Source organism: Xenopus tropicalis, chromosome 1 (genome assembly GCF_000004195.4).
Source record: "Xenopus tropicalis strain Nigerian chromosome 1, UCB_Xtro_10.0, whole genome shotgun sequence".
Lineage (NCBI taxonomy): Eukaryota > Metazoa > Chordata > Amphibia > Anura > Pipidae > Xenopus > Xenopus tropicalis.
Window position 1 is genome coordinate 171,627,619 of NC_030677.2, and position 12,471 is coordinate 171,640,089.

At 38.3% G+C, this 12,471-nt stretch overlaps 1 protein-coding gene across 1 annotated transcript in view; it reads right to left on the reverse strand.

The window, feature by feature from the left end:
• Positions 1 to 1,884: 1,884 nt before the first annotated feature.
• commd10 (COMM domain containing 10) overlaps positions 1,885 to 12,471 on the reverse strand; it is a 168,110-nt gene continuing 157,523 nt past the window's right edge. Inside the window, 3 exon segments of the mRNA NM_001045623.1 lie at positions 1,885 to 2,538; positions 2,957 to 4,556; positions 7,921 to 7,980. Of these exon segments, the coding sequence (NP_001039088.1) occupies positions 4,518 to 4,556; positions 7,921 to 7,980 (99 nt within the window). The 3' untranslated portion in view covers positions 1,885 to 2,538; positions 2,957 to 4,517.

Here is a 12,471-nt window from a genome sequence, read left to right on the forward strand (position 1 = left end):
AACTTTAGGGGGTACAGGTTGCCAATAGTGGTTTTAAAGCTAACAAAATCTAATGCTAATTAAATATTTATATAAAGTGTTGAGAAGAGAGATTTTATACTTTTAAGCACCTGATGGATCTGATTCAATTCCGGTATGGCCCTCTGATGCTTGGGGGAAAAATGTTGCTGATGCAGCACCACAGATCTGTTCATTGATTGGTAAAGGGATAAAGAGAAGGGGGGAGTTGAGCAAGAAGAGGGAAATATAAAAGGAAAAAAGTGAATCTAAATGGTGGAAGAAGGACATTAAACCCAAGGCTACAGCAGAAAAAAAGATGCTAAGAAAAGTAAAGAACAAATTATAGTTGAATAGATTAGGTGAGTGGAAAGGTGGGCATCACATTTATATGACCAAAGTATTTTGCTACCTCTTGATTTCATGTTGGCATTTATATAAACTGTAATCTTCTGTAATGTTTATAATAAACATTGAATACAATTCTTTCAAAAAAGTTGGTCCTCCCTTTGCTGTTATAACAGCCACTACTGTTCTGGAAGGCTTCCCATAAGATGCCGGAACATTGTTGGCAAAAAATTATTTACTTTCTCTCAGCTGCAAGAGAATTAGGGATGTAGGCATTGGTGTTGGGAAATTAGGCTCTTGCAATTGGATTTCAGTTCATCCCATTCTGACTTTCCTCAACTGTAGAACGAATTCATAACAACACCATTCACTACTGCTGCTTTACTGCCTTTTGCCACACCCAGAGGGTGCACATTACATAGGGATTGCTATCCCTTTTCCTACACCAATAATTAGGACATATAAACCCAATAAACTGCATCCAAATTAACATTTACATTGCATGGTGGAAAATGGTGTCCATGGTGCCATCAACTCAACTGGCACTGTGTCCACTGACATACAGTAAAATGGCCTGTGGAACTTAATTTTAATTGCAAGAAAGAAAGATAGAACTAGTAGCTTTCAGAATTTTCTAAAGAAAGAGTATAATAAAGTTTGGTTTAGATAAAGGCAAATAGCTTGTATATGAATATATGCAGTATGCATAGTTCCTGCTACACAACCCATGTTTACATGTATTTGTATCGTTATGATTACTTTGAGCAGATGCTTCTATTAAAAGAAGAGTCTAAATTGTGCATTTTTCAAATTCCCCTTTATCCATATTACAGCTATAGTACACAGGTCCAGGTCCTCCAGTCCCTTTTATTACTATGGATTGTCCTGTCCCATAAGACACACTGAAAACCCACAAACAGGTCATCAGAAAAAGTAGTAAAAAAAAAATCTTTATTTAAACCATCATAAGAGCAGCTTCACCTGCATGGCTAGGCCTATGCTTAAGTGCTATGCAAGCACAAAATGCATAAGGCTGCTCTTATTATGGCATAAATAAAGATTTGTTTCTACTATTTTTTCTGATGACCTGTTTGTAGGTTTCCAATTAGCCCGATACCCATTTTTTCTTACATTGCTATAATTTTGCAAGGAACTTTGTTTTACACAGTGCTCCTTCAGAGGCATCACAGATCAGCAACCAGGAGGTTCCTGAACCCCATTTTTTTTTGAGTGCAGATATGCTACCTACCACCTTCCCAACCAGGTTCACAACAGGTAGAATGAACAAATCTGCCCCTGGGTATAACTAACAGTGAATAACACAGCCCTGACTAGTCTATATAAGCCACAAAAACACTAACAAAGAAGTTTATGTACACAGTTTTGTAGAAGCCAACCGCATTATTTAAGCCTAAATCAAAGGAAATTAGATTATACAAATAGCAACAGTTCTCCTTTGCCCTACTAGGCTTATGTTTAGTCTCAGGCTGTTACTGACAAAAAGAAATACGGCACAACAAACTACTCACAAGAAACTACTTTAAAAATGTCCTTTTATTTCACAACACTAGCCTTGAGGGAAGATCATTGAAGATCTGAAGACAAGTGAGAGTAAACAACTCAGCGATATATCTGCACAACAGCAATTCAGTTCTGTGATAATAAAGATTCATTGGTATTTATAAATTATTTCAAAGGAAACACAGATATTAAAACGATTTTCCCAGCAACAGGCAATGCATTTAGAACAGTGGTAGCCTTTATAGTATGAAGGGTTTGTGTGTCTTCCACAGTAGTGAATGTTGTTGTTACAATAAATGTGCTTATAGGGAAAAGATACCGTATTTATAATAATAGAATAGAAGTTAACTTCCACCATCAGATGTGCATTAACCACTGAACAACATAAAAGTGCATAACCTATTGGTATGGAGAATCAATCATATATAGAAAATATGCAGCTGATTCCCTTAGTGATTTACAGGGCCAGAACTAGAGGTAGGCAGAAAAGGCATGTGACTAGGGTGCAGTATTTGATGGGGGGGGGGCACTTGGCACATACCTCTTCTGACATGGCTTCCCCTATGGAGGATGGGGGCAAGCACACGAGCGGGAAGGGGGTGGAGAGCTTGCCCTGGGTGCACATAACCATAGGCCCGCCACTGGAATATAGCCTATTCTTAAAGGAACAGTAACACTAAAAAATGAAAGAGCTTTAAAGTAATAAAAATATAATGCACTGTTGCCCTGCACTGGTAAAACTGGTGTGTTTGCTACAGTAACACTACTATAATTTATATAATAAGCTGCTGTGTAGCCACGGGGGCAGCCATTCAAGCTGGAAAAAAGGAGAAAGGCACAGGTTACATAGCAGATAACAGATAAGTTCTATAGAATACAATAGTTTTTTATCTGTTATCTGCTATGTGCCTGTGCCTTTTCTCCTTTGAATGGCTGCCTCCATGGCTACATAGCAGCTTATTTATATAAACTATAGTAGACTTTCTGAAGTAAACACACAACTTTTACCAGTGCAGGGCAGCAGCACATTATATTTTAGTTACTTTTATACACTTTCATTTTTTGGTGTTACTGTTCCTTTAAGGTCAGTTCAGGAAAGACTGGGGTGAATGCATACTGACAGTTATACCTCAGAACATAAGGCTGATTTAAAGGAGAACTAAAGCTCAACTAAGAACTGGCAATCAGTGTACCTCATGTTTTAGTCTTCTGTACCAGCCCAAGGTTAACAAAGAAATTTAGCAGTGTAGATCTCTGCCTCTAGAAATGCCCTCAATATTTCTTTTCTGTTAAATCACAGCATATCCTCTAGACTGCTGTCAGTAACTGAATCTTAGGGAATGGTTATATACAATATAAAGCTCACTATTTGTACAGATTGACGTTAAATGGCAGCAAAAAAACAGTGCATTTTGCATCCCAATCAGCCAGCCTGGAACATCAGCTTCTATGGCAAATGTACCCTTACTTTCTGTTGATTTTCAATGAGCTTCCCAAGAGGTGCCTAGGGCACACTGAGCCTGTGCAGTGCCACTGACACTGAAAAGATGGGCTAACAAGATCCAAGATGGCAAGCTCCTGGAAAAAAATTGAAGGAATAAATCATTACTTTTATGTGGCGTCTGAACCTCTGGGCTGGTACAGTAAATAATTTTAGGGATTTAGTGATTATTCTTTAAATTAAAGCAAATGAAGGAAAAAAGATGCACATTTAAGAACATTTTCTTTTTAGTTCCACTGAGAGCTGAACCTGTAATATGTTTGATCAAACACCAAATTTTGTATACACATTCACTTCTGTCCTTCGAAGATGACATCCTTCAGAAAACATTCATCAGTCATTTCCAGAAATGAAGGTGATAGAATATTATCTGTAAGGCATTCCTTGTACATTTCACTATCAGTCATTTACAGCACCGAATGCTGGGCAGCTTGTTATTAAACTAAATATCATTAGTAACTGTGTCTTCACAGCAGGGATCTCCAGAATGTGGTTCCAGCTGTTATTGTACAATTTCCAGCATCCTGCAGCAGCTGACGTACCCCACCCCAAACAAAGGCCCTGTACATACTGCAGATATACAAATACAAATTCTGGCACTCCCAGCAGCTATAAATTACCCTTAAAGCTTAATAGATAGCTAGAATTTAGGTCTGAACTTAGATATTGATAAGTAAAATGCAGCTTCAGATGAAGACTTCATGCCCATTTAGACAAATGTTGACTTTTTCTTTAACCTTTTTAAGTCCTGAGAGAACATTTAAATCTTGAATGTGTGCATGTTTCATACATGATCCCCCTGCTGCATGGTGTAATTGTGCAGATATGTCAGTGTGGGTATGTGTATTGGTACATTTGTACAGAACATTAGGAACCCTAATTGTAGAATGGATAGATGAGGCCTTATTTATTTTTTTTTGTTTATACAAGCACCTTGCATTGACAGAATTCAGCTGGAAAGACAATTATACCCTTGGCATTCTTCAAATGATCTTCCCTGCCTAATGTTGCTAGTCTAAGAGGAGATAAGCCATATAATTTTCGAGGAAGCAGCCCATTGATTCCTTCAGCAAACATAGCTCTGCAATCTATCTTCAATGCAAAATAATGAGGTGGCAGGAGTGCAGTGGAGGAACCCATCTTTAAGACATCACGTAAGGGAATCCAGCTGTGCCTGGATAGTCTCAAGCTATTAAAGAAACAAGAAAAGATGTCATTTATAAAGATTATTTACATACACACACAAACAGAGCGGTATTTGAAGCTTTGCATATTACATTTATTTGCATAGTGTTAGCAACGAGTCTCAGAACATCTATTTTATAGGAAGACATTTACATCTGAAGCTTAAATGAATATTCACAATATCAGAAAACTGAACACCTGTTTTCTCTTTTTTTATATAGCAAATTACAATTTCTCATTTGGCACTAAGGGAAAAAAATGAGTCACGGTGCAGAAAAAGATTTCCTAATTTGAGCTTTATCTTCGATGTACAGCAAGGTAAATTAAATCTCTTTTTGAAGAAATAGAAAGCACAAGCCCTAACAAGAAAAAAAATAAGAAGTACACACACCCCTATATATAAATATATATATATATATAGCGAACCCAGGGTGGCACTCTGCTTCAGCTCTTAGCTCGGGTACAAGGTAAATGATTTAAATATCCAAAAAAGAACAGCAACACGACAGAAACGTAACGTTGGCTGTTCATGCGTTTTTAATACACAATTGATTGTTTTTGGAATATAACTTGTGTTGCTGGTCTTTTTTGGATATATATATTTATATATAACACCATGGGGCACGTTTACTTTTTCACGAACGGGCCGAATGCGTCCGATTGCGTTTTTTTCGTAATGATCGGTATTTGACGATTTTTCGGAAAATTGTCGCGACTTTTTCGATGCCATTCCGAATGTTGCGCAAAATCTGGCAATTTTTTCGTAGCGTTACTACTTGCGCGAAAAGTCGCGACTTTTTCGTAGCCTTCGCGCCGAGTACGAAAGATTCGCATTCATTCAAGCTTCAGTATGGTGACTTTCCTTGGGCCAGGTTGGAGCTGCAGAGTGCCATTGAGCCCTATGGGAGACTTTCCTTGGGCCGGGTTGGAGCTGCAGAGTGCCATTGAGCCCTATGGGAGACTTTCCTTGGGCCGGGTTGGAGCTGCAGAGTGCCATTGAGCCCTATGGGAGACTTTCCTTGGGCCAGGTTGGAGCTGCAGAGTGCCATTGAGCCCTATGGGAGACTTTCCTTGGGCCAGGTTGGAGCTGCAGAGTGCCATTGAGCCCTATGGGAGACTTTCCTTGGGCCAGGTTGGAGCTGCAGGGTGCCATTGAGTCCTATGGGAGGCTTCCAAAATCATGCTAAGTCTGAAAGTTTTGCCCGCCGCTTACGAGCGCTCAATACGAAAAAATCGTGACAAGATATGAGCGCATCGTAATGGCTACGAAAAACTTGCGTTTTATCGCGCAAATCGTATTGGTAACGAAAAAGTCGCGACAATTTCCGAAAAGTCGTAAAGGCGCCAAAAAAATCGCAAAAAATACGAAAAAGTCGCAAAATGTTCGTTTTCCAATCAGAATTTTTCCAATTCGGATTCGGATTCGTGGGTTAGTAAATGTGCCCCCATGTGTTGTTCTTTATAACACATCTAGAAAGTGCTATATAGTGTGATAATTCCTTGTTTAGCTTGTCACAAAAGTTTGTTATTCTGTTCACGATTTAACACATCCTTTCAAGTCTAAAAAAAAAAAACAATATTCACTAGCAAAACTGATGAATTAGCTAGGTTGTACCAATATTTGCGGCACTATACATTTTTATCTACATTCATTTATACAGGTATAGGGTCTATTATTCGGAAACCCACTATCCAGAAAGCTCTAAACCACAGAAAGGACATCTTCCATTGACTCCATTTTTAAACAAATAATCCAAATTTGTAAAAATGTTTTCTTTTCCTCTGTAATAATAAAACAGTACCTTGTAGTACTTGATCCCAATTAAGATATAATTAATCCTTATTTAGGGCAAAACAATCCTATTTGGTTTATTTAATATTGAAATTATTTTTAGTAGATTTATAGATCAGAGATCCAAATAATTAAAAGATCCCTTATCGGAATACCCCAGATACCAAGCATTCTGGATAACAGGTCCCATATGTGTACTAGCAGGGTGTCTTCTAAATATAAAACTGTCTATAAATAGAAATACAATAGAAATTGCTTATAGAAGCCCTTTCGAATTGTTTTAAAGTACACAGTTTCAAATGACAAATCTTAGCCTGAAAATGTTAAAAAGAACCCTTTAAAAGGGCACAGCAGCCTGAAACTACAAACCTTATCTCTTTGAAGCTGGGTCACTACTGTGGCTTCCATATACCTGACTGTTGGGCTCATTTTCCGGCCCAGGCACTAGTGCGAATTGACATTTCTTTAACCTATAATGAAGCATTTTCCCCCAGAAATCTAGCATAATTGTAGGTACCTAAGTAGCACCCACTACATCTTGGGCAAGATGTGCCGATAGCGGCCGGAAGTAGTGCCCATTTTTATGAATCAATCACAAGTTGTAGCGGAAGATTTCAGAGAGGGGATGGCATCACTTCTAGAGCACCAATACACATGGCAGATGGGTGCCTTTATGAATAGTGTCAATATGTGAACTCTTTTCTGTTCTCCCCTCTCTTATGTTCCCTGCTAATCAGGTCCTGTCTGTGCAGCTTCCAAATGCCTCCATTCATTTTCTGCAGTGCTGGCATCCCATTGACTCTCTATTAATTTGCAGCCTGTACATCACTTTTATGAGGAAAACAGTGTTAGGTAGAAACACAATAAAACCATTGTTGCTACAATAACGGTTTTGCTTTTCCCTTTAAAGGTATATGAGGCATTAGAGAAAAACCTGAACAATCCTAAAAATGTTTGGATTGGGGTCATGCAAACAAGTGGAGTCTAAATGAGAATGTATATACATAGTACCTATAGAAGGGGAATGTATATGCCATTAGCATATGTATTTTTCTGTACATACCAACACAAAAAACTGCAATTAAACTTTGATATGGAGTCTATGTAATCAATGCATTAAGTCTTTAATTTAATTGACAAGGGTTGGCTGCTGTTTAGCAGCTAAATCAAACATCATTTTGTAGAATAGGATGTGGTACCAGGATGGTAGCTAATTTCCATTTGTGACCTCTCTTGTTCTTTTCTAGTAGCCAAATATTTCTTCCAATTATTTACTTAGGTTTTACCTAGTGTATATTTGACAAGATGGTGGTTTTACGCTCATGTCATGCAAAAATTCCATTTCAGCAGTGAGCAGACAAATTAAAAATGAAACCACTATTGTATTCTCTGCATTAGTGGTGAGGACTGAAGTGGCAAGGAATTTTCATTGCAGCGCCACACATGTGAATAATGGCTGATCAGATGAACAGATGTGCTTTATACTTTCCATTGCACAGTGGTGTAAGTGCACAGGGCAAGAGTTCAGAAGGAACCGCTCTAGAAAAACAAAGGGACTTTTGTGAACAATGCTCACCTTGTTATAGAACTCCAACAGCTCCTCATGGTTAAACTCCACAAACACTTTCTCCAGACTCTAAAAGAATGAAAAGAAAAGAGGTTTACCGCAAAGCCTATATAAGTGATGGGCACTCAGTGGAAGGAGTGCAATTCTCTGCACACACATTAGCTTTAGGGTCAGGGCATAGCAGACAGACGGGTATAGTGTTAATGTGCCATATGTGGGCTGTAAAATCTCTTTATAGAATGTCCAAAACCAGTAAATTCAATTTATCTTCATTCATAGGGGAAAAAAAGGAGCGGGGTGGAGAACACCTGGGTCATGTTCACCTTTACACTATAATATTGTATATGTAGTGTAAAGCCGTCTGTTAGACACACACGCCACTAAATGCACAATATGCGGCAGCCAAGTGAAATATTGACTTAGACTTACAATAAAAAGGTAATACCTCCACCATGCAATGCAAAACAAATGGCTTATATACAATATACAGGTATGGGGGGTCTATCAGAAGCAATGCTTGGGACCTGACGTTTTCAGAATAGTGTTTTGCTGTAATTTAGCTTAAAAGGGGCTCTTTCCCATTTAACTTTTACCTTGTTACAGAATGGCTAATTCTAAACAACTTTTCAATTGGTCTAAATTTTTACTTTTTTTTATAGTAATAATAGTTTTCGAATTACTTTCCTCCTTCTGGCTCTTTCCAGTTTCTCATTCAAATCAATCCCTGGGCCCTAGCAACTAGATGCTGAAATTCCAAACTGGAGAGTTGCTACATAAAATAAAAAATAACTCAAAACCACAAATAATAAAAAAGGAAGAACAATTGCAAATTGTCTCAGAACAGCACTCTACCCCTTTAAGCCTATGGGAAAAAAATTGAAACATTAAATAAACGCCACTAGTGGACAGATTTACATTTCAGTGCCATAGCTGACTTGTTTGGCGTGACACTTTCCATTAGCACCGCATTTTCTACTGAACTGTATTTTTTATATGGACCCGCATGTACACGCATGTTGTACAAGGCACAACACACTGGTACAGTTCACACAAATAGACCAATCCCAGTAATTAAATACATAACTTTTAAGAATTTTGATGGCATTAGGTCTCTGCCCTTAAGAGCTGACAATCTTTAGAGAAAACAGACTCCTAAAGGGATCGCTTGGAATGTTTAATTGTTTTCTATTAGGGTGTGTGTGTCAGTAAATATTACATCATTAACACAATATTTCAAACAGCGACAGAACTTGGGATGCTTTCATATCAATCACAATTAATACAGGATGATAGATTTCAGTAAGCATCAGCATTATACTATTCGTTTGACTCTTCATCCTACAATACATAACTATTTATGACATGAAACCTAATTAAATAAATGTATAATGTTCTGCTGATTGGAAAATTAGATACAGTGACTACAGGGGCAAATCTTTACTGTACCACGCAGCCCTAGAAATACAGCACAACCTGTATAGGTATAAGGATAATTTATAGCTAACTATGAATGCACTGCATTCATCTACATGAGCACCCATTGCCAGCCTTGCTGGAATTATATATATTGTAATATCTTTTTATAACATTTTTTTGTTTGTTTATTTTAAAATTCTATTTAATCCTTTCAAATAAAATATTTAGTAAGTGCAGAGTTATGCAGTTTGATATTCATTAATTGTGTAATAAAAAAATGGGCATTTTACAAAACAGCCATAATGGAAAAAAATTACTCAGGATATGATAATTACAGCCATTTGCCAACATTTTCCCTTGCTTTCATTTTCTTTCCTATGTGTGAGAAGTGGAAAGAAGAGGGGCACAGTCATAACACTATTTAGTAGCTTTTCTACGGTGTTTTACCCCAGGTGTCAGTTTGTCCTTGTCTGCCTGTTTGTCTGTCTGTCTGTAGCTACAGCACTGGCTAAGGGAAGCCATACAGACAGGATTTCAGGACTTCTTATGTTCAGGCATCTCGTTGCAGAGCAATATTGGTGTAACAGTCACTCTACTTATAGATCCAAGATGCTGGATAGCAAATAAGAGTCCATCCCAAATCTCACTGTAATTGGCATTAAGCTAGTTGCTAGGAACATCTAGACAACAAACAAGAACTCATCTGAAATGCCATCCCAATGCCATTTCTGATGGAAGCCACCCCCATCAATGGCTGGTTTACATATCAATGTTTTTGCTTTGTATGACCTAAATTGGCTTTGAAATGGATTTGAAATGTTAGCCCAACAGGACCTTTCCTGCAATGAAAGGTCCTGTTGTTCAAATACTTTAATATAGATACATATATAATTTTTATTATTGAAACTTCTGATTTAACCAATTATCGTATATACAATAAGTAAGAATCTTTTCAGGATAGTAAATTTGAGAGTCAGAAGTCTTTGGTTTTATCTAGTAATTGCTTTTAGTTAAAGCAGACAGGCAGTGTTTGCATCAGTAGTTTTCAACTCCATTCTATAAATACAATTTGTAGAACACTGCTTAAATAATCAACCTGTGCTCTGTTATAATTACACTTTGATTAGTGCTGCTAGCACATATCTCATTTGTGACACTGGGGTTTTAACATTGAAGTAGCTTATAAATGAAAACTATGTTATACATGAGGCGGATGTAAATATATATGTGGTTATCTTATACAGTGGATGAAAAGCCGAAAAAAAACTTGTGATAAAACTGTCGGCACCGGACTGGGCCAGCAGGGCACCAACTCCCCTCACCTGTTGCTTGGCTGGCAGGTAGACCTGATTGTGGCGGCTGTGGCAAGGAAGTTAGTGGTGTGACTCGAAGGTATGGGTTGAAGAGGGAGCGATGCAGCTTGGCGGTATGCACTGGGGAGAATGGGTGGTGGGGGATTTGCAATAGTTTGATGGGCCTCCGTGGGTAGGGTGGAGGCAGGGTTGGACTGGGGGGTGCAGGGCCCACCGGGGCTTCTGCCTTTAGGGGCCCCTGCACCCAATGGCTCCCAACACCCTCTGAACCCCTCCCCGAGCATTCCTAAAAGAAACTTACCTGCGGGGGAGGTCAGATCTGGGCCACTGGGGCCCACCAAGATTTTTGCTGGTACCCCAGTGGCCCAGTCTGATGCTGGGTGGAGGGCCCTTTAGGTGGCAGCCCCAGGCTTCCCAGTCCGACACTGATTACTGTCCAGCCCAGCAAGCCCATATGGCTCAAAATAAGGTTACAAAATATCCAAAAATGTTATTTTAGCTGTATCCCTACTATTGTTGTAAGGAGTACCCAGGGCTGTAAATAAGCAATCACTATGCCTGACCCACAGCTTGAAGGGAAATGGCGACAGTTCCATATTAGAATACATAGGGGAGGTGTTGAATCACATAAAAAAATAAATACATTTTTTACAAAAGGGATATGCTAAAAGCTTTTCTATCTAATTAAATCAATTAAAACAAAAGGTCTGCCCTTTAGGACATGCTTCATTCAAACATCATTGAAAATCACTGTGATAAGTGACTTTCACCTCTGTTGCCAGGGGGCAGATCTCTTTCATTTGCTGCAACAGAATATCTGCCACTACAGACAAAACAATAGATGTTGGAACTGAAATCACTTTTTCATAAGTGTCCCAATGGGAATCAAAGACTGTGTATATTAATATGAAGAACTCTACAGTTTGCCTTTCCCCTTAAAGTAGTTAAATTGAACAACAAATTATGAAAAACAAGTCCAAAGTGTTTTTCAGTGATTTAAGGACATGGGCACATTGGTCCTTATGTTACCAGAAAACAGCGACTCAGTACAGGTATAGGATCCCTTATCCGGAAACCCGTTATCCAGAAAGCTCCGAATTACGGAAAGCCTGTCTCCCATAGACTCCATTTTAATCAAATAATTCAGAATTTCCTTTTTCTCTGTAATAATAAAACAGTACCTTGTAATTGATCCCAACTAAGACATAAATAATCCTTATTGGATGCAAAACAATCCTATTGGGTTTAATTAATGTTTTATTGATTTTTTTGTAGACTTAGTGTATGGAGATCCAAATTACGGAAAGACCCCTTATCCAGAATACCCTTGGCCCCGAACATTCTGGATAATGGGTCCTATACCTGTAGTAGTTTTCAGCCACAGCAACTGCAATGTGCAATTCATGGCTGTTCGTATGTGGCCAACTCTAACTGAAATGAATACTCCAATGTCTGTGTGATCATTGTATAGGCAGCTTAATAACTGTGGTGCAGGCACTGCATGTTTACCCATTAAAAGTAGTAAGAAGAATGTTGTCAAAGAATAAATAGTTAGTTTGGCTTGTTTGGCGACCTCACCAAAGGAGTGGATCTTACCATGTATGGCCATATTTAGTCATTCATTTTTAATTCCCATTTTTTTGTTTTTTTTGTATTTACTGTGTTTATTTTATGATAAATGCTCTTTCATCGCTGGATTGCTAGAAATCCCCTGACAGACAGCTTCAGAATAAATTTGAACTATACTTTAATGTAAAAATGCAGATTCAACACGTGCCCTAAATGAATAATATATTGAACCCACTACACTACTTGGGATTCCTCCTGAGCA